The sequence below is a fragment of the Salmo salar genome, chromosome ssa03, assembly GCF_905237065.1.
Source record: "Salmo salar chromosome ssa03, Ssal_v3.1, whole genome shotgun sequence".
NCBI classification, from domain to species: domain Eukaryota; kingdom Metazoa; phylum Chordata; class Actinopteri; order Salmoniformes; family Salmonidae; genus Salmo; species Salmo salar.
In genome coordinates, this window is record NC_059444.1 from 83,342,819 (window position 1) to 83,369,149 (window position 26,331).

The 26,331-nt window shown below is 45.6% G+C and overlaps 2 protein-coding genes across 5 annotated transcripts in view; both read right to left on the bottom strand.

Annotated features, from left to right (window-relative positions):
• The window catches only part of LOC106601888 (sarcalumenin), a 36,265-nt gene extending 28,960 nt beyond the window's left edge, over window positions 1-7,305 (bottom strand). For both annotated transcript variants that reach the window (XM_045715641.1, XM_045715640.1), the window contains exon 1: window positions 7,201-7,305. In XM_045715641.1, coding sequence (XP_045571597.1) covers window positions 7,201-7,258 — 58 coding nt within the window. In that variant the 5' untranslated portion in view covers window positions 7,259-7,305. The remainder of the gene's footprint in view (window positions 1-7,200) is intronic.
• Window positions 7,306-13,746: 6,441 nt separating this feature from the next.
• Window positions 13,747-26,331, bottom strand: part of LOC106564640 (transcription factor AP-4) — a 29,620-nt gene continuing 17,035 nt past the window's right edge. For 2 of the 3 annotated variants that reach the window (XM_045715643.1, XM_045715642.1), the window contains exons 5-7: window positions 21,530-21,628; window positions 18,343-18,510; window positions 13,747-18,054 (exon numbers count right to left, since the gene is read on the bottom strand). In XM_045715643.1, the coding sequence (XP_045571599.1) occupies window positions 17,902-18,054; window positions 18,343-18,510; window positions 21,530-21,628 (420 nt within the window). In that variant the 3' untranslated portion in view covers window positions 13,747-17,901. The remainder of the gene's footprint in view (window positions 18,055-18,342; window positions 18,511-21,529; window positions 21,629-26,331) is intronic. The other variant, XM_045715644.1, reaches the window with a different exon arrangement.

Genomic DNA, 26,331 nt, shown 5'->3' on the forward strand with positions numbered 1-26,331 from the left:
CCATTTTCCCAGTCCCTGCCGACGAAAAACATCCCCAACGCATGATGCTGCCACCACCATGCTTCACTGTGGGGATGGTGTTCTCGGGGTGATGAGAGGTGTTGGGTTTGTGTCAGACATAGCATTGTCCAATTTTAGTCTCATCTGACCAGAGTACCTTCTTCCATATGTTTGGGGAGTCTCCCACATGCCATTTGTCGAACACCAAACGTGTTTGCTTATTTATTTCTTTAAGCAATGGCTTTTTTCTGGCCACTCTTCCGTAAAGCCCAGCTCTGTGTAGTGTACGGCTTAAAGTGGTCCTATGGACAGATACTCCAATCTCCGCTGTGCAGCTCCTTCAGGGTTATCTTTGGTCTCTTTGTTGCCTCTCTGAATAATGCCCTGCTTGCCTGGTCCGTGAGTCTCTTGGCAGGTTTGTTGTGGTGCCATATTCTTTCCATTTTTTAATAATGGATTTAATGGTGCTCCGTGGGATGTTCAAAGTTTCTGATATTTTTTTATAACTCAACCCTGACTTGTACTTCTCCACAATTTTGTCCCTGACCAGTTTGGAGAGCTCTTTGGTCTTCATGGTACCGCTTGCTTGGAGGTGCTGGTGTTGCAGACTGGGGCCTTTCAGAACAGGTGTATATATACTGAGATCATGTGACAGATCATTTGACACTGAGATTGCACACAGGTGGACTTTATTTAACTAATTATGTGACTTCTGAAGGTAATTGGTTGCACCAGATCTTATTTAGAGGCTTCATAGGGGTGAATACATATGCATGCACCACTTTTCTGTTTTTTATTTTTTTGAATTTTTTAAAACAAGTTATGTTTTTCCATTTCACTTCACCAATTTAGACTATTTTGTGTATGTCCATTACATGAAATCCAAATAAAAATCAATTTAAATTACAGGTTGTAATGCAACAATATAGGAAAAACACCAAGGGGGTGAATACTTTTGCAAGGCACTGTATGTGCAATCTTTACATACCTGAGAGTACTAGAGAATATACTGTAATGTATTGCATACTTTTGTTACACGATACAAATGTACTGTAATGTACTACATACTGTTCGTACACTATACAAATATACTGTATTGTATGTTGCATACACTATTCAAATGACTGACAGTGCTTTGAAGGTTAGATTCTCTTTATTCTCTGTTATCTGGCCCCCAGTGACCCCTGAACCAACTAAGTTTATGAACTTCATGCACCTCCTCTACAGTACTTGTTAATGAATGAAGTAGTTAGTCCGGATATGGCCCCCATAATAATGGAGCATGCAGCCATACCAGGGCATAACAGGGCTAAGAACTGGTACTTTCACAGTATTGATTGAGAGAGATGAATCTGCCACCAGTATCAGGATGATTGTAACATTTCCTTCCGTTGGGGTGCATCAGTGAGATAATGAACTGCTATAGTTGAGGCGTGACACAGAACTTCCCCCAGCCCTGGCCACTAAAGCCTGGAGAACATCAGGGCGTGTCTCACCCGTCCCCAAAAGCCCAGAGCCTACATCATCATCGGCAGCTCTACCCGCAGCATTCTGACTGGAAGTGCTGCCTGTTGCCGGTCGGAATGTTTCTCCAAACTGAAATACGGTTGCCTGGCAACAGGCTCAACGAGGACAGACACATGGTCCGGGTGACAGACGTCCTGGGGTTCATATCAGAAGGTTCGCCTGGCGCCTTGGGGGGTTAATTTAGAGAGTGTGGGGGTACGGGGGCTGATGCAAACTACAGTAACCACATCCAGAGGCAACAGGCACGAAGTCTCTCTCTCTCTCTCTCTCTCTGATCTATATTCTACAGCTCCATGCTGGATGTAAGCTAGAGGGTGTGGATGATTAGGAGGGGAGGTGTTAAGTCCAGATGTATTTTCTAAAGCTCTATATTCTGGGTGGGCTAGAGGGTCCGATCTATTTTCTACAGCTCTATATTATGCTGGGCTATACACTAAGTGTACAAGACATTAGGAACACCTGCGCATTCCATGTCATAGACTGACCAGGTGAAAGCTATGATCCCTTACTGAGGTCACTTGTTAAATCCACATCAATCAAATCAAGTTTCTATTGTCACATGCTTCGTTAACAGTGAAATGCTTACAATCAGTGTACATTTAAGGGGAGGAGACAGGTTAAAGAAGGATTTTTAAGCCTTGAGACAATTGAGACATGGATTGTGTATGTGTGTCATTCAGAGGGTGAATGGGCAAGACAAAAGATGTAATTGTCTTTCACAGTAGGTTGGTGGCACCTTACTTGGGGAGGACGGGCTTGTGGTAATGGTTGGAGTGGAGTAAGTGGAATGTTATCAAATACATCAAACAAATGGTTTCCATGTGTTTGATGCCATTCCATTTGCCCCATTCCAGCCATTATCATGAGCCGTCCTCCCCTCAGCAGCCTCCACTGGTGCCTTTGAATGGGGAATGGTAGTAGGTGCCAGGCGAACCAGTTTGAGTGTGTCAAGAACTACAACGCTGCTGGGTTTTCCACGCTCAACAGTTCCCTGTGTGAGTCCATGCCCAGATGAAATGAGGCTGTTATGAGGGTAAAAGGGGGTGCACCTCAATATTAGGAAGGTGTTCCTAAGGTTTCGTACACTCAGCATATGCAGCGTATTGAGGATCTATGTTCTACAGCTCTATATTATGCTGGGCTATATGTAGGCTAGAGGGTGAGGATCTATTTTCTACAGCTCTATATTATTCTGGGCTATATGTAGGCTAGAGGATGAGGATCTATTTTCTACAGCTCTATATAATAGGCTATATGTAGGCTGGAGGGTGAGGATGATTAGGGAGGTGTTAACAAGTCTGAAGCAGCTACTCAAGAGGCCGCTGACAAACCACATGACACTCAATGATGCATTCCAAATAAGGGAAAGGGGATACCTGGTCAGTTGTACAACTGAATGCATTCAACCAAAATGTGTCTTCCACATAGGGATGCAACATTCAGGAGTTCTCGTCAAATAGAAATGTAATACACAGAGTGGGCGCTCTCTTCAAGGTGAGAATTAGGCCTGCTCTTTACTTTGTATTTCTATGAGCAACTTTCTGAAAATGGAGCGGATTTTCTGACCCTATAACCCCTTCTAATTGTTGCAACAGAATGTAATGGTCCTTGGGGTATGTTGGTTGTAGTGGTGGTCTGATACCGGTAAAGAAGAAGACAAGTCCAATGTCCTATCAGTAGCTGTGGTAGCCAAGCAACAAGCCAGTATCAGGTATAACTGCCATGCTGGGAACACACTACTGCTGGTTGTTTTCACTGTCTTAGGTGTACATTCCTGTCCAGCCTCAGACAGCCCCCCGTGCCTCAGACCAGTTGGCCTACTTCACTAAATGGATGCAGGAGTGATTATGAGAGTGTTTTGGCCGCTCTGAGTGCATTCCAAACAGCCCTCTCAGTCACCCTCTAACATCTTGATTCAGAATAAGGACCCGTCTAGCCTCATGATAGTTGTGATATAGCCATCTTGGAGAAGCAGGTGGTCTCATCTCAGAGTTCTTCCTGGTCAGGTCACATGATCAGAAAACATTCCTTGGCCCAATCATCACACTCATATTCGTGTACATACCTTAAACACATTTAAACTCCAATACACAGGGCACACAAGCTCTCTCCATACGTACAAACCCATACATAGACTCCAGACGAAAGGGCAAACCAATTGTCAACTTGTGTCAAAAATGGAGACACAGAGTTCATGCCATTTTACAGTTAAAGAACGTTCGAAGGACTACTGGACCGGGGCTGTTTTTAGGGATAAATCTTATAAGGATTTCATGGCTTAAAGGCTAAGCTGGCCAATGTCACAGGCCACAGTGTAATCACTCTTGGTGACGTGGTTCTGGATGCTAGGAGCTGGCCGATGGAGGGCATGTCCGGGTGGTAATTCCACAGAAGGGGGGCGAGGACCATGAGGATCATTCTGAGGACACTGTGGAGTGGCACGGGAGGGGGGGGCGCTACTGTCCCAGCAGTCCTGTCACTGATCCACAGAGACTCACCAAGTGACCGACCTTGAGGCTGAGGGGACTGAGGGGCTTGTCCAAGAGGGGGAGGAGGGGTCGGGTGTCCCCACTGCCAGCACTGGAGGGATGCCCCGGGCCCCCAATGGGGGACACAGAGGGAAAGAGTGCCCGTGTCACCCCATATCTCCTCACACTTCAGGTCAGGCCAAAAGCATTCTGTTTAGTGTTACTTCTCTGATTAGTAGGGAAAGGAAAGGGGGATACCTAGTCAGTTGTTCAAATGAATTACTTCAACTGAAATGTGTCTTCCGCATTTAACCCAACCCCTCTGAATCAGAGAGGTGCGAGGGGATGCCTTAATAGACATCCACGTCACCCACGCCAGGGGAACTTGCTCAGGGGCAGAATGACAGATTTTTACCTTGTCAGCTCAGGGATTCGATCCAGAAAGTATTATGGTATTAAACAGTCAGGAACACAGGACAATACAGCAATCAACTGTTAACACTTATCTGCCACTGACGTCAATGCATAAATCATCCAAAATCAGGATTCTGCTTTAAGTAAGAGAAGAGAAAATGGTCCAGTTAGCACAACAGGAAGACAAGACCAACCCTGGTCTGAATGAGCAGTACAGTGTCTGAGCACCACTCCTGGTTAAACAGGTGGCCTGTAGAAATAGCCATTAACATTGTCAGGATAACAAGTATCTCTTTGTAGCAGTGATGAATCCAATTAAAGGATCCATGTCATTTATAACCATTGCAGTAATATAATTTGATGATGACATACAATAGCCTAACTGAACATGACAGTGTGGAATTTCCATCTGGACGCGGAAATCTCTTAACCAGTGTATCACTCCAACACTTCCGCTACAGTACAATACTCTTAGTCGTTACCACTACTGTTTCCATGGGCTTTGAAGGACCTCATGCATACCAAGGAAACAACATTTACTGGCAACCATTTTGTTAAATACGGGCAACATCCCCACAGTTCAGTTTTACAGTGTAATCTAGGCGATGCTAAAGTAGGCTAATGCTAACCTCGTTAGCCCAGGGGAACTTCCTGTCAGTCCTTCTCCACTCATATGAACAAGCCATCCACAGGAACAACAACATCACCCTACAGTAGCGCTCCATGGAATCAGTGTTACACACTAACAAACCTAGCTATGGGAGGACGGGCTCATTGTAATAGCTGGAATGGGATAAATGGAACGGTATCAAACACAGACATTCCCATTCCAGCCATTACAACGAACCCCTTCTATAGCTCTTCCAACCAGCCTCCTCTGATAGAATTAGCAACCTTGCTTTGCTATTCAACGCTACATAGCTAGCCACCCACGCTGCTGGACCAGACTAGGCCCAAGCTAAGCTAGCAGAGGTTGTGACTAGAGCTACGACCGGAGCATTTTAACTAACCCTAACCCTTTTCCTAACCTTAACCTAAGTCTCCTAACCTGCCACGTTAATTCTCCTAACCTGCTGTATAAATTTTCCTAACCTGTTACGAAAAAGTAACTTTCAGCCGTAGCTGTAGTCCCTCTAGTCAGAACCGCTAGCAGGGTCTGTGTTCTCCCGCTCTGGCCTCCTCCCTCCTCCGGCCCCGCCTGACTCGATAATGCATGTCCCTATAAGGCCAGCTGCTGGGAATAAATGGTCAATGTGACAGTGCAGGGTGACAGCAGCTGTGAAGGCAATGTGGCTAAAGGGTAGTGCTGGGTCTGGGGAGGGGTGGAAGGAGGCCGGGGGGAGGGGAGGGGAGAGGGATGGGGGACCTATAGTGGACGGTGTCCAGTTACGGGACGCCTGCCTTCCAATCCTAGACATCTGACAGCAGGCTGGGATTGGGATAGGAAAGCATGTTGCCCTGGTGCTGAGCGGAGCCCAAGGACGGACAAGGGTAACAGGAAGAAACTGTTTTACTTTCGAGAGATCCCTCCACCACATTTCTAGAGAGAGGCTGATCTGGATGTAATCTGGGCATTTTATTTCAACACAAAAGCAGATAAAGCTATGGACAATACATGTAATCACTTGAAAATACAAGTATGTTATATATATTAATCAATCCAGTAAAATGTAAAGCTAATCAGTCAATAGATAAAAGTATCAAACATGTCCCTATCACATCGACTTGTCAGCAAGGACAGAGAGAGGGAGAGACATTCTAAGAAAGGGAAAGAGAGAGGGGGGAGAGAAATGTAAGAAAGGGAGACAAAGTGAGAGAGAGAGAGAGAGAAAGGAATCAAAGAAAGCGAGACAGAGGGAGAGAGAGTGATACAGTGAGGGAATGCAAGCTTTTCTCTCTAGTACAGTCTGAGACGTTCCATCAGCTGGTGCCATACTTTAGGACGGCTGACACACCGTCACCAAGCCAAAAGCTTCTGGTTTATTAAAGTCACACCGACTGTGTGTGTGTGTGACCAATAAAGATCTCGATGAGGCTTAATAAAGAAATATATGCACACACAGTAAAAATAACGAGAGAATACAAGATGTGCCAAGTTGGCACCATTTTAAAATGTGTTTTTCTAAAAAGATGACACCTTAAAATATTCTGTCCTGATTGAACCCAGCGTTCTACCACATTTAATTTTAAACCCTTTTAAATAGTGCTGCAGGGTAGCAGAGAGAAAGGGACACGGGTGACTATACTCATGCCTGTGTCCAGGTGACCGCCACTGTTTGAAGGACCCCTGCATGTCCTAGCTTAAACTACAACACCATTTTTTTTTTACAAAAACTACATTTCTACAGTACCTTCTCTGTCCCTATAAACCCACACAACTGACTGACAGAAGAATCCATCTGCATAGTTGCTAAAAGCCCGAAGAGTAAGACAGTTTAGTCCACTGAAAAGAATGTCTGGAAGTATCGGCATAGAGATCTCAGACTTTTCCAGTTTGAATACAAATAAAGTATGTAGGATCAGTCAAAATGGATCCAGTGTGTGTGTCTACAAGCCAGCAAATTGACTGGACAATGAAAGCATGCAGACAGCCAAGACATCCAACCCAACCATGCCAAGTCTCATACATTTGATACATGAGCTGTACCCCAGGACATGTACAGTCCAGTACTGTAGTCTTCCAATGACCAAAAGCCCTAATAAGCCTATAAACACACACCCATTCAAAATCTGTTTATATCGACATCCCCAAAGACATATAAAAGGATAGATAAGGTGTGAGGCTCCTTACCTGCTAAGGCCAGGACCAGCAAGCTGAAGAAGCAGCAGATTGACACTATACCCTTCATGATGGCTGCCAGGAGAACTCTGATAGCCTCACAGACTATATATACCAAGGTAAGAAAGTCAAAGGGTATGAGGTAGAACAGGGGGCGGGACAGAGCGAGAAAGAGAGATGGCCGTTGGGTGGAGGGTGTGTGTGTGGTAGGCATCAATGTGTGTGTGTGTGTGTGTGTGGCAGGCAACACGGGCGTGAGAGCTGCCACACAGGGCCTTGCGCGTAGCGGCAGCTGACTATCTCTCGTTTAGATAGACAGGCAGTTTGGGCACTGAGGTCAACACATAGGGACAGAGGTTTAACAGTTCCTTGTCAAATCATTCCTCAATTATATTATACAATGGTATATGGATTACAATAGCATGTAATATTAGATGGTGTACAAACTGGGACTGCTGATACATTCATATGGTTGAATGAGTGGTAAAATCAACTCATTTACATTCTACACCCACTGAGCAAATTATGATCTTTTACAATTTAGGGATAATTAAAATAATAATTACGATAAACCATATTCACAAATTACACCCATTATTTGATCAACATGAAAATGGAACAAGCAACAACGCCTTGTCAACAACAGAATGCAATTAGCAAGTACTGTAGCTGTGACAGTTGTATCACTTTTACTACACAAACCATTCACAATAAATCATTTTCATTTAACGAGGATGATTCTGGCGTTGAAATGAGCTGTCGAACGAACTCTAGGCCTGTTAAAAAGAAAGAATTATGTCCATTTGGATGCCATGTTTGGGGGTTATCAATCATAAATGTGACAGAGCTTGACTGTGTGTGTGTGTGTGTGTGTGTGTGTGTGTGTGTGTGTGTGTGTGTGTGTGTGTGTGTGTTTGGCTGGCACAGCAAGACCACAGTCACCCTGGCTCTCCAAAACAGTGTGATGGGGGCTTAGTACTTTATCACAGTCAACCAGACACTGTGGTGAAAATAATCTCACAACAACTCAGTCGGAAGTAATGTCTAACCACAAATGAATCCTCAAATATGCAGGGTTTAAAATGTTACTTCAAAATGTATTAAAGCCAAAGAGTGGTTCATGACCGATTTCATTTTTGCTCTGTACAGTACAGTGCCTTCTGAAACTGTAGAAGATGGTGGGATTTAGTTTGACCATGGCAGTTTGGTGCTGGTTAGATGTAATTGTTGTATCACAGGAGGAAATGCATGAACGTGTCTTATGCAGGAACATCTCTTTCTTGAGGACTTAGGGTACACATTCACCCTCCCTGTTAAATAGAGTGCAGACTTAGAGTGTGAGGGCTCCACTCTGTACACCACCAGGCATTGGGCAGAGGTAGCAGACAACTAACATATCAAATCAAATGTTATTTGTCACATGAGCCGAATACAACAGGTGTAAACCTTACAGTGAAATGCTTACTTACAAGCCCCTAATCAACAATGCAGCTTAAAAAATACGGATAAGAATAAGAAATAAAAGTAACAAGTAATTAAAGAGCAGGAGTAAAATAACAATAGCGAGACTATATAGAGGGGGATACTGGTACAGAGTCAATGTGCGGGGGCATCGGTTAGTTGAGGTAATATGTACATGTAGGTGGAGTTATTAAAGTGACAATGCATAGATGATAACAACAGAGGGTAGCAGCGGTGTAAACAGGGTCGGGGGCAATGCAAATAGTCTGGGTAGCCATTTGATTAGGTGTTCAGGAGTCTTATGGCTTGGGGGTAGGAGCTGTTTAGAAGCCTCTTGGAAAATAAAGGAGAGCCGCACACTCTAGAAGCTCAGATGCAAAAATATTTATGTCCAACGTTTCGACAGACAAGCTGTCTTCATCAGACAAGCCGTCTTGGACCTAGACCTGGCGGTCCGGTACCGCTTGCTGTGCGGTAGCAGAGAGAACAGTCTATGACTAGGGTGAATGGAGTCTTTGACAATTTTTAGGGCCTTCCTCTGATACCGCCTGGTATAGAGGTCCTGGATGGCCCAAGTGATGTACTGGGCCGTTCACACTACCCTCTGTAGTGCCTTGCGTCGAAGGCCGAGCAGTTGCCATACCAGGCATTGATGCAACCAGTCAGGATACTCTCGATGGTGCAGCTGTAGAACCTTTTGAGGATCTGAGGACCCATGCCAAATCTTTTCAGTCTCCTGAGGGGGAATAGGTTTTGTCGTACCCTCTTCACGACTGTCTTCGTGTGCTTGGACCATGTTAGTTTGTTGGTGATGTGGACACCAAGGAACATGAAGCTCTCTACCTGCTCCACTGCAGCCCCGTCGATGAGAATGGGGGCGTGCTCGGTCCTCTTTTTCCTGTAGTCCGCAATCATCTCCTTTGTCTTGATCACGTTGAGGGAGGGGTTGTTGTTCTGGCACCAAACGGCAAGGTCTCTGACCTCCTCCCTATAGGCTGTCTCGTTGTTGTCAGGCCAACCACAGTTGTGTCATCTGCATATTTAATGATGGTGTTGGAGTCGTGCCTGGCCGTGCAGTCATGAGTGAACAGGGAGTACAGGAGGGGACTGAGCACGCACCCCTGAGGGGCCCCTGTGTTGAGGATCAGCATGGCGGATGTATTGTTTCCTACCCTTACCACCTGGGGGCAGCCCGTCAGGAAGTCCAGGATCCAAGTTCAGAGGGAGGTGTTTAGTCCCAGGGTCCTTAGCTTAGTGATGAGCTTTGAGGGCACTATGGTGTTGAACACTGAGCTGTAGTCAATAAATAGCATTCTCACATAGGTGTTCCTTTTGTCCAGGTATGAAAGGGCAGTGTGGAGTGCAATAGAGATTGCATCATCTGTGGATCTGTTGGGGCGGTAGGCAAATTGGAGTGGGTCTCAGGTTTCTGGGATAATGGTGTTGATGTGAGCCATGACCAGTCTTTCAAAATACTTCATGGCTACAGACGTGAGTGCTACAGGTCGGTAGTCATTTAGGCAGGTTACCTTAGTGTTCTTGGGCACAGGCACTATGGTGGTCTGCTTAAAACATGTTGGTATTACAGACTCGGACAGGGAGAGGTTGAAAATGTCAGTGAAGACACCTGCCAGTTGGTCAGCGCATGCTCGCAGTACACGTCCTGGTAATCTGCCTGCGGCCTTGTGAATGTTGACCTGTTTAAAGGTCTTACTCACATCGGCTGTGGAGAGCATGATCACACAGTCTTCCGGAACAGCTGGTGCTCTCATGCATGTTTCAGTGTTATTTGCCTCGAAGCGAACATAGAAGTAGTTTAGCTCGTCTGGTAGGCTCGTGTCACTGGGCAGCTCTCGGCTGTGCTTCCCTTTGTAGTCTGCAATGTTTTGCAAGCCCTGCCACATCCGACGAGCGTCAGAGCCTGTGTAGTACGATTCGATCTTAGTCCTGTATTGATGCTTTGCCTGTTTGATGGTTCGTCAGAGGGCATAGTGGGATTTCTTATAAGCTTCCGGGTTAGAGTCCCACTCCTTGAAAGCGGCAGCTCTAGCCTTTAGCTCAGTGCGGATGTTGCCTGTAATCCATGGCTTCTGGTTGGGGTATGTACGTACGGTCACTGTAGGGACGTCGTCATCGATGCACTTATTGATGAAGCCAGTGACTGATGTGGTGTACTCCTCAATGCCATCGGAGGAATCCCAGAACATATTCCAGTCTGTGCTTGCAAAACAGTCCTGTAGCTTAGCATCTGCTACATCTGACCAGTTTTTTTTTATTGATCTAGTCACTGGTGTTTCCTGCTTTAATTTTTGCTTGTAAGCAGGAATCAGGAGGATAGAATGAAGGTCAGATTTGCCAAATGGAGGGCGAGGGAGAGCTTTGTATGCGTCTCTGCGTGTGGAGTAAAGGTGGTCCAGAGATTTTTTCCCTCTGGTTGCACATTTAACATGCTGATAGAAATGTTGTAAAATGGATTTAAGTTTCCCTGCATTAAAGTCCCCGGCTATCCCACACTACATTAATGCCATAATTTACACAACAATGAAGAGGTTGTTTCTCCCCCTAAAACAAAGATAATGCCACCCAAAGACACACAGAACCCATCAGATGGAACGTACCATGTGTGGTGTAAAGTGGATCTCCACAGGTGGTTAGTTACTTACTTCACTGGTGTCAAGCTGCAGCAGGTGAACATTATTGTGAGTCTGTGGCTGGGGGTAGAGTTGGGAAGAGACAGGGGTCTAGCCATTCATGTAGGCAGGATACGTTCCTGTCCTGTCCCTGCAGTGCACTATAATGGTGGTTGTTCTAAGAGGCACTCGGGTTCCTCCCTGCAGCTCCTCCATAAATATAGTATCCAGAGAGCATAATCTCCGACCCCAAAGAGAAGACTGGCTCTGGTTGCATGGATGGCCGGGACTGGAGAGGAGCTAAGCATGGTTAATCTTGACTGAACCTAGCTACTTAACTACCTCAACAAACTCGCAATTTCCCTCCCATGTCCCTTTCGCTTTTGACATTGAATATCTTGACTCGGGCTATCTCTATTCCAGGATACTGTCCTTCTTATGGGTGACTTCTGTTCTCACCTCTTGGTGTGTGTGATGTTCATGTTCTCCAGACTCAGATCTGTCTCGTTTACACATGGTCTGTACATTCTGTGCCGCCGCGACCATGTGCATGTGCTCTGCAACATAATCTCGGAGCTTAATCAATCAATTCATGTTATTTGTTTGTTTCAAGACCAAACAACATGTCCATGGATCATTCTGGGTATACATTGGCCAAATATAGACAAAAACATTTTTGTTGTTGTTGACACAATAGACAGATAAAAGGCAGATAATGGGGCTGGATCGACCACTAGGAACATCCATCTTCACCAGACCCTGGTCCCTGACAAGGAAACCACTGGACAAAATAAACCGTGGAAGACAAAGGAACACCTAGATGGAAGAACATAAGTATTCATGGGAAGAAGCAAAGAAAATGGTGGAGGTGGAGATCATTGATGGATGACATGCTCACCATGGAATAAAACGGTTAAAGTCAAGTCTGTCACAAGAGACTAGCTCCAACTTCACACAGTCTGGTACTATCATGTTTATTTAGGTCGTGTTCCCCTGCTCAGACGTTGCATGCATCAACCAATGGTTGTGAGCCACGTCAGACTGTGCCGTCTCGCACCAGATTGCTAGAACATACAGTATGTGGTTAGCTGATACGTAAAATACCTACCCAGACATTGTAAGTTCTGGCATGCTCCAGCAACGTCTGAGCAGAGAAACACAACCTTAGTCATTGTGGACATTCTCCACCTTCTGCTGTATTGACTTGACACTGTCAAATCACTGAAGTCCAGTCAGACCAGGTACATGTTGAGGTCCAGTCAGACCAGGTAAATGTTGAGGTCCAGTCAGACCAGGTACATGTTGAGGTCCAGTCAGACCAGGTACATGTTGAGGTCCAGTCAGACCAGGTACATGTTGAGGTCCAGTCAGACCAGGTACATGTTGAGGTCCAGTCAGACCAGGTACATGTTGAGGTCCAATCAGGTCAAGTGATAAGAAAAACTCCTGGCCCTACCTAGAATATCTCTGAATAACAGAGCATCAGGATTGTGATCAATTCCCTTTCAATTCCAGTAAATGCAGGAGGTAAACTAAATTCTAATTCCACATTTTCCTAATTGAAAAGCATTGAGAATTGGAATTTCAGTGTACGTCTTGAATTGAAATAGACCCCAATCCTGCAGAGTACTGAAGTCAGAGGGTGTCCCTTGGTTTGATAACTTGTTGTTTCAGAAACATCTAGATTCAGAAACTTCTAGAGCTTCAATTATAGCTTGAGAAAACAATGGAGTCATTGAGAATCCTTTCTTTTGACAATCAAACCTGCCATTTGACAGCTGCTGATTTCCACCCACACAACATGGATAGTGCCTGTCATAACATGGCGAGTGTCACCATCCCTGCAGTACCATCAAGGGGGCATGATTCAGAGTGGGTCTGGCCACCAGAACACTTATCATTCCAGAATTCCAATGGGACATTTTTGAATGGCGATCACATATCTAGTGTGAACCTGTGAGCTAGACAGGCCGAGAAAGAACGAGTGAGGGAATGAGAGAGAGAGACTGAACATGAACACTGCATAGACACTGAAGTACTAGAGGACAGTGACATGCCACCTACTGGAGTCACTAGTGCTGCAAACTGTCACAGACTCTGATGGTGACGGTGGGCCATCTTTATTTAGCACCAGACCAGCCTTTGGGTCGGCCCAGGGGACGGGCGGGGGGCTTCTGGCAAGACAACCAATCACAAAGGGACACTTGTACATAAACCAGAGAGCTGGAGAGTGAGGAAGGAAGGAGAGCGAGAACCTGGGCCACATTCAATAAAACCTGTTTCATGACTATAGAACACAACCCTTTTTTAACCCTTTGCTATAACATCACCGGTGTCATAGAAATTGCACTACTGTAAAAATGTAATACGTTTAAAATCAGATATCTGACAGTTAAACTGTTCTTAAATGCTAATGTGCTAGCTACACAAAGTGATAATGATAACAAACAGAAACGAGACCAACTTGTAAAAAACGAAGTACAAACTTTATTATTGTCTTTACAAAAGGCACAAGCCTCTTCTATATCCACCCACAAGTTTCTTCTTAAAAAAACCTCTAAATATAATAGCTTCTCAACGACCGTGTGGACTGACTGTCCAACAAAACATAAGACAACAGATAAAGAGGAGCTGGGGAGGAGAGGAGGGCGTGAGTGATGGAGAGGGAAGACAGGACGAGAGTCGTGTTGACTACAGACAGACAAAGAGATGAGGGACAGACAGACATGGGACAGGGGTTGTATTCACTAGGGCACACCGTAGCAATGGAAAATTAAAACAACTGTTTCTTATTGGGCAAGGTCAGGTAGTATCTCCCTGTTTCAGTCCATTTTCTTCCGTTTGGTGCCTAATGAATACACCCAGGGTATATGACCGGGTCAGACACAGGGAAAGGGGGAAATACACAGCTGTGTGGTTTTAGTCTCACAACATATCAAGAGCTTCAGCCGAGGAGAGGCCCCCTTTTAGAAAAATAAGAGGAACCCTCTCCCATATATAGTACAGTAAGTGCTTTAGAACCGTAACCCCCCCATTCACTGACCCCTGCCCACCTCACAGGCAATCTGTTATGTATCTAACAGAGATATCGTATAGAAGATACACAACAAAAATCTATGGGACAGTGCTTGGCATCAGCAGAGGAAATGTTTGAACACAGGTACTGAAAAGGGGTACGAAAAGGTTTCTACGGACATAGCATAAAGCGTAACCAAACAAAAAAAATAACATTTTGTTCAGTAATCAATAGGACTGGATCGGAGGACTGCCCCCTCCGATCCAGATTATAAGGTTTATAGAGGGCACACCTCAAGAATCACTGACCATTTCCAAATAATGGAACTCAACATGGCTAAATTGGTTTTCTTCCTGGGTGAACACAGTGGTCACGTTCCAGGCTGACTACATTGCAGTCGCACTGCACGCAGCAACCCATGGTTGCGTGCCACCTCACTGACTTTCCAATCGGGCATCAGTTAGCGGTATCATTTTGTGGTAAGCTGATACAAAAACACCTATCCAGGCATTGTGAGGTTCTGGCATGCGACTGCAATGAAGTGGCCTTGAACGTGGCCAGTGTGAATCCACTGTAAATACCAAGAAGGAAGGATAGGAGGGAGATGCGTCTCATCTGTCCAGCAGTAAAAGGACTCCCTCTCCACTCAAAGGGAAGACATAAGGGACAATCAACAAATCAATCCAATTTGCCATCAAATAATTTTACATCAAAACCAACTCCTTTGCGATTGGCCGTATTGTGGCCAAAAATAACCTCTGGGACAAAACCGTTGCTTTTTGCTCTTGAAAAGTGGCAGTTAAAGATGCTAAAGGTACTGGTGGAATCTCCTGGAATGTCTAAAAACAATGCATCCACATCTCCTTTTGGAAACCACAGCACACTAAAACAAAGCTTAAGCCGCCAAGTGTGTATTTATATTGGGAGGTTCTCGACAAAAAGGTTTACAGTATCAATCCCATTGAACAGTGTTCAGGCTTTCCCTATAGGTGTAGCCAGCCTCTACCTCTTTCTCGCTCTGACTCCAGGGTTGAGTTAAGGCTGGCCTCACAGTGCCTACCCTGCACATTACAAGCTGTGTTATTGCAAACCGCTGCCCCTCTCTCTCTCCGCTCACCCCAGGCAGCGTGGTATACTGGGTACAATCCAGATGGGCATATTCTGCACAATTTCTCTAAGTATTGTAAGGATCTGACAATCTGCACAGAATCTGGGTTTCTCGAACACACCATGACTGTTCATGTGTCTGTCTCCATTCCCCCCTCACTCCACGGGATAGGAGAACCTCCAATACAGCAAGGTTTCAATCAGGTCAGCCCGAGAAAACTCAGGCTTTTGAAACAGTGTCTGTGATCCCTGTAAACCACTGTCATATCTGGAGCACAACAAAACCACCATAGACTTTACAGAGAGAATGATACACGCTCAAAAGCACAATAATAAAAACTGACAATAGCCAGGGATGCTAACTGGTGAGGGCCCAAAAAGGTGCCCAGACATTTTTTTGTTGTTGCACAGAGACACGCTGGAAATCTGTGGAAACTGCAAGAAAATGTGCCTATTTTCAGAGTTGGGTTGTCACAATATCAACATTTTACTAATGACGTGATACCAAGCCAAGTATCACGATGCTGAGTAGTATGGTGATGCCACAGATACCTGCCCCCCCTCAGGACGCTTGTTCCTATTAGTGAATATGCTCAGTCAAATGCTCAGTCAACCAATATCATTGGCCATTAAGGATCTAAACTCACAAACATCAGAGAGACATTTCCAAAACTCAGGGACAAATGATGGGAGGAGCTTTATCAGATGGGAGGAGCTTTATCAGATGATGGGAGGAGCTTTATCAGATGGGAGGAGCGTTATCAGATAATGGGAGGTTTATCAGATGGGAGGAGCTTTATCAGATGATGGGAGGAGCTTTATCAGATGATGGGAGGAGCTTTATCAGATGATGGGAGGAGCTTTATCAGATGATGGGAGGAGCGTTATCAGATGATGGGAGGAGCGTTATCAGATGATGGGAGGAACTTTATCAGATGATGGGAGGAGCTTTATCAGATGATGGGAGGAGCGTTATCAGATGATGGGAGGAGCTTTATCAGATGATGGGAGGAGCTTTATCAGATGATGGGAGGAGCTTTATCAGATGATGGGAGGAGCTTTATCAGATGATGGGAGGAGCGTTATCAGATGATGGGAGGAGCTTTATCAGATGATGGGAGGAGCTTTATCAGATGATGGGAGGAGCTTTATCAGATGATGGGAGGAGCGTTATCAGATGTGGGACCATTAATTGCACAGGAGGGTGTGTGTGTTCTCCTACAATATCAAACAGAGGCCTGTCCCAAATACAGGGCTTTCCTAACCCTGAACACAACCCACCTAATTACAGCGTGGAGCTGGATACACCAGCCTACCCTATGTGTACAAGAGCAAAAACACACAAAGGGTTTTAAAAACTCAAGACGTACCCATCGATTAGCTTATTCAACAAGCTAGATGCCAAAATGTCAGAAGCAACAGACAAAAGGGTGAATCAGTGTTACAGGTTTTTGTCTGTACTACCGATGGAACCAACATACTTTTTGTAGTTAGGGGAGTGTCGCCTACATAAATGTCTACTGGGAACCCAGCCCAGTAAAAAGTGTGATGGCGCTAAAAGAGAGAGGGAACTGTAAGTGCACTCCTCCTCTTTCCATAGTAAGCTTAGCTTTAGCTTTGTCTCATAACAGCACCACTGAAATGAACAGACCTCTAGCTGCGTCAATATGGGCCTTTTCGGTGCTGTCACGTTTCAGTATAATCCCTGTGATTTATCGACCACAGCCCCCGAGCAGAACACAAGATCAAAAAGAAATCCTGTAACGCAAACTCTTACAAATTCTTTGTAAAGTACAACAGAAAAACAACAACATTTTCTCTTACTAAGGAGCCAAAAAGGTGTGTTGGAACTGATTCAGAATGTGTCTTTGAATGCTCACAGTGTCTCATCGCTCAGGGGAGATCCCCCTGGGCAGAAATATAGTGAAGAGATACAGGAAGTAGAAGACTTCTTGGAGAAATTATCTCTTGTATGGGGGGTGTGGGGTCGCCTGGGATGGCTGTGCTGCTGGTTGGGGTACAGCTGTCCTATCCAGGCGCGCTCTCCTGCTCGCTGGGCATATAAGTTGCTTGGTTGGTTTTGGAGAACTGAGCCAAGGGACCGGGCTGGACCGGGGTGTGACACTTCCATCCTCAGGCAGCTCTCTGGAGAAGCAAGACCCAGAGAGGGAGTGGGTTGGATGGGTGCGTCGTGACCGATGGGAAGGCTGCTGGCTGCTTGAGCTATGTGGAACTGTCAGGTCAACCCATCACCTTTCTACTGATTTTCTTGTCCGGTTTGAGAAAAAGCAAGAAAGCAGAAAAGAGAGACAGAAAGAAGTGTGTATGTGTAATTATCCGGTTACAGTAGACTATCCTAGTTCAGTGTGTGTGTGTGTGTGTGTGTGTGTGTGTGTGAGTCTGATCCGTCTATCCAACCTAATAAATGGCCATATAATCAGAGTATTGTGGGTATTGTACGGGGCCCCCTCTCGTGGCCCCTGTGTGTGATGGGAGGCCTCAGGGCAGTGAGCAGTCCTCTGGCCCCTCGCTGTCGGACGCCGTGTCGGACCCCGCTGTGTCTGTGAGGGCGCGTCCCTGGGTGACGATCACCGCCCGGCGCTGCTCCTCCTCCCCCACCCTCTCCTGGATGCTCTCAATGTGCTGGATGGCCTGGAGATGGAGGGAGAGACAGATATGGAGGGAAGCAGAGTGAGTGACAAACAGCAGTGGCAGACGCAGTGACTACACCACCATCTGGTGTTCACATGTGGAAATGCATTGACAATTGCCACTTTTTATGGATACTTTCCATAGAACTACCAAATGTAGTTCTGACTGAAGAAAAATCTATCTGCAACATACCAAAGATAACGGTTGCATAAATTCAGAGAGCGCAGTTTTGTCTCCCTGCGTTTGATACAACTACAATTTCTCCACAGGTGTTCTTCTTTGGCTCACCTGCACAATGGTGTCCAGGTTCTGGCGAGACGTGGAGGCTGTGTTGATGACAGAGGCCGGGCCCATGGTTACCACGGTGACGTGATGGTGAGGCGGGGCTGGTGCGGGGGCTGGGACGATGACTGTGGGGTGGTGGGTGGGGGCGGGGGGCGACCTGGGGGCCAGCACCTGGAGGGCCAGGAGGATGAAGAGGTCACATAGATATACATTGTGCATGTTAGAGATACATTAGTCAGACTGCACGGAATCACAAATCACCTTGCACCCCCCCCCCCCAATCAATCTCATTAATCTGACAAAGAAAAAACAGGTGCTTCAACAAAGCACTGAGTAAAGGGTCTGAATACTTATGCAAATTTAATATTTCAGTTGTTTATTTTGAATACATTTGCTAAAATCTCTAAAAACCTGTTTTCGCTTTGTCCTTATTGGGTATTGTGTGTAGATTGATGAGTAAAATAATACATTTTATCAATTTTAGAATAAGGTTGTAACGTAACAAAATGTGGAAAAGGTCAAGGGGTCTGAATACTTTCTGAATGCACTGTATTCATGGAATCAAGATGAGTGATTCTGCACCTCTCCTTGCCCAAACCGATCCCCGAAAACACACTGGTTGACACTCGAAAAGTCAATTTTTAGAAAGAGCAAGCCATTTGTTTCAGTCACCCTAAAACGCCACATGATGACTAACAACACACTATATCCAAGCTTTATTATTTAATAACAAGGAAATACATCAGACTCATCTTCCCAACACCTCTTTTCTAGGAGCTTCTGCTGCCCTCTGGTGAACAACAATACAACTACAACTATGTTCCTCTCTACATTCTACAGCCTGAGCCCCAGTGACACTGCTTGTCATCATGCTGTTCCCTATTCAACCTGAGATGCCACCGTGGGGGAGGGTAGGAGGGAGGGTAGGAGGGAGGGAGAGACCTTCACCACAGAGACGGGATTTCTAGGGCCATATAAAATGAACAAAATGCATCAGTGATTCCTATTTTCCTTCAATTTTCTGAAGAGGCAACAGCACAGGAATGCCCGTGTTTGTGTGTGCACGTTTGTCTACTACTTCGTGTAGCCGCTAGTGATGATGCTAATGTCATGACAACCATCTTCTGGTAGACAGAAAAGGTTCCCAAAAACCTTATCAATTAAACGTTAACTAAAAAAGTAGCCTAAGCCTACCTGGCAGAATGATATCATGATTATTTGCATCAATCGAGTGGACATTTGTTTTGTAAACTCTGCCATCAAATGAACGCTACAGAAACATTGCTACCCAAACAACAGTCTCTGGCTGGTGTGCAGCTCAATTAAAGGGTAATTACACCCCAAAATCAACCTTTCTTTTTTCCACACCTCAAAAGTTGTCTCCTGGTCTAAGCATTATTGTGGACTTACAACATCCAGTTGTGTTGTTTTTCTAGTTAAAAAAGTGTTATTTTGAGAGCGTTTCCACTGTGGCGATTTAGAGTCTTCCTGACGCCTCTGGAGACAATAACGTAGTCGTGGACAAAAGTTTTGAGAATGTACACAAATATGAATTTCCACAAAGTTTGCTGCTTCAGTGTCTTTAGATATTTTTGTCAGATGTTACTATGGAATATTGAAGTATAATTACAAGCATTTCATAAGTGTCAAAGGCTTTTATTGCGAATTACATGAAGTTGATGCAGAGTCAATATTTGCAGTGTTGACCCTTCTTTTTCAATACCTCTTCAATCCACCCTGGCATGCTGTCAATTAACTTCTGGGCCACATCCTGACTGATGGCGGCCCATTCTTGCATAATCAACGCTTGGAGTTTGTCGGAATTTGTGGGTTTTTGTTTTTCCACCCGCCTCTTGAGGATTGACCACAAGTTCTCAATGGGATTAAGGTCTGGGGAGTTTCCTGGCCATGGACCCAAAATATCGATGTTTTGTTCCCCGAGCCACTTAGTTATCATTTTTGCCTTATGGCAAGGTGCTCCATCATGCTGGAAAAGGCATTGTTCATCACCAAACTGTTCCTGGATGGTTGGGAGAAGTTGCTCTCGGAGGATGTGTTGGCACCATTCTTTATTCATGGCTGTGTTTCTTAGGCAAAATTGCAAGTGAGCCCATTCCATTGGCTGAGAAGCAACCCCACACATGAATGGTCTCAGAATGCTTTACTGTTGGCATGACACAGGACTGATGGTAGCGCTCACCTTGTCTTCTCCGGACAAGCTTTTTTCCGGATGCCCCAAACAATCGGAAAGGAGATTCATCAGAGAAAATGACTTTACCCCAGTCCTCAGCAGTCCAATCCCTGTACCTTCTGCTGAATATCATTCTGTCCCTGATGTTTTTCCTGGAGAGAAGTGGCTTCTTTGCTGCCCTTCTTGACACCAGGCCATCCTCCAAAAGTCTTCACCTCACTGTGCGTGCAGATGCACTCACACCTGCCTACTGCCATTCCTGAGCAAGCTCTGTAGTGGTGGTGCCCCTATCCCGCAGCTGAATCAATTTTGGGAAACGGTCCTGGCACTTGCTGGACTTTCTTGGGCATCCTGAAGCCTTCTTCACAACAATTGAACCGCTCTCCTTGAAGATCTTGATGATACGATAAATGGTTGATTTAGGTGCAATCTTACTGGCAGCAATATCCTTGCCTGTGAAGCCCTTTTTGTGCAAAGCAATGATGACGGCACGTGTTTCCTTGCAGGTAACCATGGTTGACAGAGGAAGAACAATGATTCCAAGCACCACCCTCCTTTTGAAGCTTCCAGTCTGTTATTCGAACTCAATCAGCATGACGGAGTGATCTCCAGCCTTGTCCTTGTCAACACTCACACTGTTAACGAGAGAATCAATGACATGATGTCAGCTGGTCGTTTCGTGGCAGGGCTGAAATGCAGTGGAAATGTTTTTTGGGGATTCAGTTCATTTGCATGGCAAAGAGGGACTTTGCAATTAATTGCAATTCATCTGATCACTCTTCATAACATTCTGGAGCATATGCACATTTCCATCATGCAAACTGAGGCAGCAGACTTTGTGAAAATTATATTTGTGTCATTCTCAAAACTTTTGGCCGTGACTGTATGTCACATCAGTAGTGTGTGTATGTGTGCGTCCTCTGAACATATGTCAGTCATATCATTAGGGTGTGTTGATATGCGAGTGTGATTGTATGTCTCTCAGTCTCTTTCTCTCACCTGTGGGCTGTGGGCTGGGGTGCTGGCTCTCTCCTGCTGGTCGGAGTGAGTTCCTAACACATGTTCAGGCTGAGTACCACCAACCACAACACAGCAGACCTGAGTGGTTAACAGAAGTAGGACTCAGACTGGAGACCATAACACGGCCATTGCTGAATATGCACCGTCATAGGTATTATCTCTGCGCAACATTGCTAATGAGTATGGTCATTAAAGCCTTGGATTGGTCTTTATCTACTGAACATAAATATAAACGCAACATGCAACAATTATAAAGACTTTATTGAGTATAAGGAAATCAGTCAATTGATATAAATTAATTAGGCCCTATTTTATGGATTTCACATGATTGGGAATACAGATATAAATCTGTTTGGGGAAAAAGGTAGGGGTGTGGATCAGAAAACCAGCCAGTATGTAATGTGACCACCATTTGCGTCATGCAGCGCGACACATCTCCTTCACATAGAGTTGATCAGGCTGTTGATTGTAGCCTATGGAATGTTCCACCACTCCTCTTCAATGGCTGTGCGAAGTTGCTGGATATTGGCGGGAACTGGAACACACTGTCGTACATGTCCACCCAGAGCAACCCAAACATGCTCAATGGGTGACATGTCTGGTGAGTATGCAGGCCATAGAAGAACTGGCACAGTTTCAGCTTCCAGGAATTGTGTACAGATCCTTGCGACATGAGGCTGTGTATTATCATGCTAAAACATGAGGTGCATTTTATAGGCCTTCCCAATGGTACTATGCATTGGCATTCAAATAGATTGAATTTTACAGCCTAACGGTTGGCAATGCAAGCACACTGATAAAGCCTGTCCATGTAGGCTAACAGTAGCATTAATCTCACCCTGTCCATGTAGGCTACCAGTAGCATTAATCTCACCCTGTCCATGTAGGCTACCAGTAGCATTAATCTCACCCTGTCCATGTAGGTTGACAGTAGCATTAATCTCACCCTGTCCATGTAGGCTACCAGTAGCATTAATCTCACCCTGTCCATGTAGGTTGACAGTAGCATTAATCTCACCCTGTCCATGTAGGCTACCAGTAGCATTAATCTCACCCTGTCCATGTAGGCTACCGGTAGCATTAATCTCACCCTGTCCATGTAGGCTACCAGTAGCATTAATCTCACCCTGTCCATGTAGGTTGACAGTAGCATTAATCTCACCCTGTCCATGTAGGTTGACAGTAGCATTAATCTCACCCTGTCCATGTAGGCTACCAGTAGCATTAATCTCACCCTGTCCATGTAGGCTACCGGTAGCATTAATCTCACCCTGTCCATGTAGGCTACCAGTAGCATTAATCTCACCCTGTCCATGTAGGTTGACAGTAGCATTAATCTCACCCTGTCCATGTAGGCTAACAGTAGCATTAATCTCACCCTGTCCATGTAGGCTACCAGTAGCATTAATCTCACCCTGTCCATGTAGGTTGACAGTAGCATTAATCTCACCCTGTCCATGTAGGCTACCAGTAGCATTAATCTCAACCTGTCCATGTAGGCTACCAGTAGCATTAATCTCCCCCTGTCCATGTAGGCTACCAGTAGCATTAATCTCACCCTCGCTATGTAGGCTACCAGTAGCATTAATCTCACCCACGCTATGTAGGCTACCAGTGGCATTAATCTCCCCATTCCATGTAGCATTAATCTCACCCTCGCCATTTCAGATGTATAAGGGTTTTGTATAGAGGTCGACCGATTAACTTCACTAGGGTAGGGGGCAGCATTCGGAATTTTGGATGAAAAGCGTGCCCAAATTAAACTGCCTGCTACTCAGGCCAAGAAGCTAGGATATGCATATAATTGGTAGAGTTGGATAGAAAACACTCTAAAGTTTCCAAAACTGTTAAAATAATGTCTGTAAGTATAACAGAACTGATATGGCAGGCAAAAACCTGAGGAAAATCCAACCAGGAAGTACTATTATTTTGAAAGGCTGTATTTCCATTGAAAGCCTATCCACCATACAAAGACGTAGGACCCAGTTCACGATCTCTATGGCTTCTTCTACATGTGGCCAGTCTTTAGGCATTGTTTCAGGCTTTTACGCTGAAAAATGAGGGAGATACAGCACTTTCAATGAGTGGACAGTGGAAATTTCCAGACATGAGTCCAGCGCGTGATCGGGAGCTTGCTTTTCTTGTTTCTCCTTTTCTATTGACGAAGCTTTTGTCCGGTTGAAATGCTATTGATTATTTATGACAAAAACAACCTGAGGATTGATTTTAAACATCGTTTGACATGTTTCTACGAACTTTTATTGTATCACTAGTTAACTAATGTTAACTAATGTCCTTGGTTTGGAGCGAGCAGTCGCACTACGCTTCGCTCCACAGGTAATATTACACTTCACTACATTACAACGGCTTGATTTGTTTGATCTGAGCAATTCTTCTTAGCTAGCTACATAGCCATATTTGTATCAAAGATAATTGTGTAGTTTAGAGTAATTAGAGTAAATATCGAGGCTAGCTATCTTCGTCCTCCTAACGTAGTCCTCCTAACGTAGTCAACACTGCTAGCTAGCTAGCTAGTCATCACTGCTAGCTAGCCAACTTCTACCGACTAGCAGCACTGTAGAAACGATTACATTACAACGTAACGACTTGATTAGTGTGGTGTTAGTGTTAGTTAGCCAGCTACATAGTTGTCTTTGCTGTCTCTGTATCTAAGATAATTGTGTAGTTTGAGTAATTATCGAGGTGAGCTAGCCAGCCGCGACGCCAGACTTAGTCAACACACCTAGTCATCATTAACCCACTGCTAGCTAGCCAACCGTTACCGACTAGCAGCGCTGTAGATACTAATACTTTACAACGGAACGATTTGACTAGTGCAGTGTTAGCTAGCTAGCTACTTAGTTGTCTTTGTCATTGCTTGATAATTGTGTAGTTTAGTAATTACCGAGGTCAGCTAGCCAGCCATCGAGGTTAGCTAGCCAGCTATTTCCGTCCCCCGCGACACCATTTTTCCTAACCCAGCCAACTATTACCGACGAGCAGCATTGTAGAAACTAAATACATTACAAGGAACGTCTTGATTAGTGTTATGTTAGCTAGCTAGCTACAAAGTTGCTTTGTTTCATGACAAGGTGTAGTACTGAAACTATCGAGGTTACCTTGCCAGCTACACATTCAAAGTCAACAACGCAGCCACTGCTAGCTAGCCTACTCCACCAGCCAGCAGTACTGTATCATTTTTCGTCATTTTTAGTCAATAAGATTTTTGCAACGTAAGCTTAACTTTCTGAACATTCGAGACGTGTAGCCCACTTGTCATTCCAATCTCCTTTGCATTAGCGTAGCCTCTTCTGTAGCTTGTCTGTCTATCCCTGTTCTCTCCCCTCTGCACAGGCCACACAAACGCTCCACACCGCGTGGCCGCTGCCACTCCAACCTGGTGGTCCCAGCGTGCACGACCCACGTGGAGTTCCAGGTCTCCGGCAGCCTCCGGAACTGCCGGTCTGCGGCCAACAAGGCTGAGTTCATCTCAGCCTATGCTACCCTCCAGTCCCTAGACTTCCTGGCGCTGACGGAAACATGGATTACCACAGATAACACTGCTACTCCTACTGCTCTCTCCTCGTCTGCCTACGTGTTCTCGCATACCCCTAGAGCATCGAGCCAGCGGGGTGGTGGCACTGGAATCCTCATCTCTCCCAAGTGGACATTCTCTCTTTCTCCCCTGACCCATCTGTCTATCTCCTCATTTGAATTCCATGCTGTCACAGTTACCAGCCCTTTCAAGCTTAACATCCTTATCATTTATCGCCCTCCAGGTTCCCTTGGAGAGTTCATCAATGAGCTTGACGCCTTGATAAGTTCCTTTCCTGAGGATGGCTCACCTCTCACAGTTCTGGGTGACTTTAACCTCCCCTCGTCTACCTTTGACTCATTCCTCTCTGCCTCCTTCTTTCCACTCCTCTCCTCTTTTGACCTTACCCTCTCACCTTCCCCCCCTACTCACAAGGCAGGCAATACGCTTGACCTCATCTTTACTAGATGCTGTTCTTCCACTAATCTCATTGCAACTCCCCTCCAAGTCTCCGACCACTACCTTGTATCCTTTTCCCTCTCGCTCTCATCCAACACTTCTCACTCTGCCCCTACTCGGATGGTATTGCGCCGTCCCAACCTTCGCTCTCTCTCTCCCGCTACTCTCTCCTCTTCCATCCTATCATCTCTTCCCTCTGCTCAAACCTTCTCCAACCTATCTCCTGATTCTGCCTCCTCAACCCTCCTCTCCTCCCTCTCTGCATCCTTTGATTTCCTCTGTCCCCTATCCTCCAGGCCGGCACGGTCCTCCCCTCCTGCTCCGTGGCTCGACGACTCACTGCGAGCTCACAGAACAGGGGCTCCGGGCAGCCGAGCGGAAATGGAGGAAAACTCGCCTCCCCTGCGGACCTGGCATCCTTTCACTCCCTCCTCTCTACATTTTCCTCTTCTGTCTCTGCTGCTAAAGCCACTTTCTACCACTCTAAACTCCAAGCATCTGCCTCTAACCCTAGGAAGCTCTTTGCTACCTTCTCCTCCCTCCTGAATCCTCCTCCCCTCCTCCCTCTCTGCGGATGACTTCGTCAACCATTTTGAAAAGAAGGTTGACGACATCCGATCCTCGTTGCTAAGTCAAACGACACCACTGGTCCTGCTCACACTGCCCTACCCTGTGCTTTGACCTCTTTCTCCCCTCTCTCTCCAGATGAAATCTCGCGTCTTGTGACGGCCGGCCGCCCAACAACCTGCCCACTTGACCCTATCCCCTCCTCTCTTCTCCAGACCAT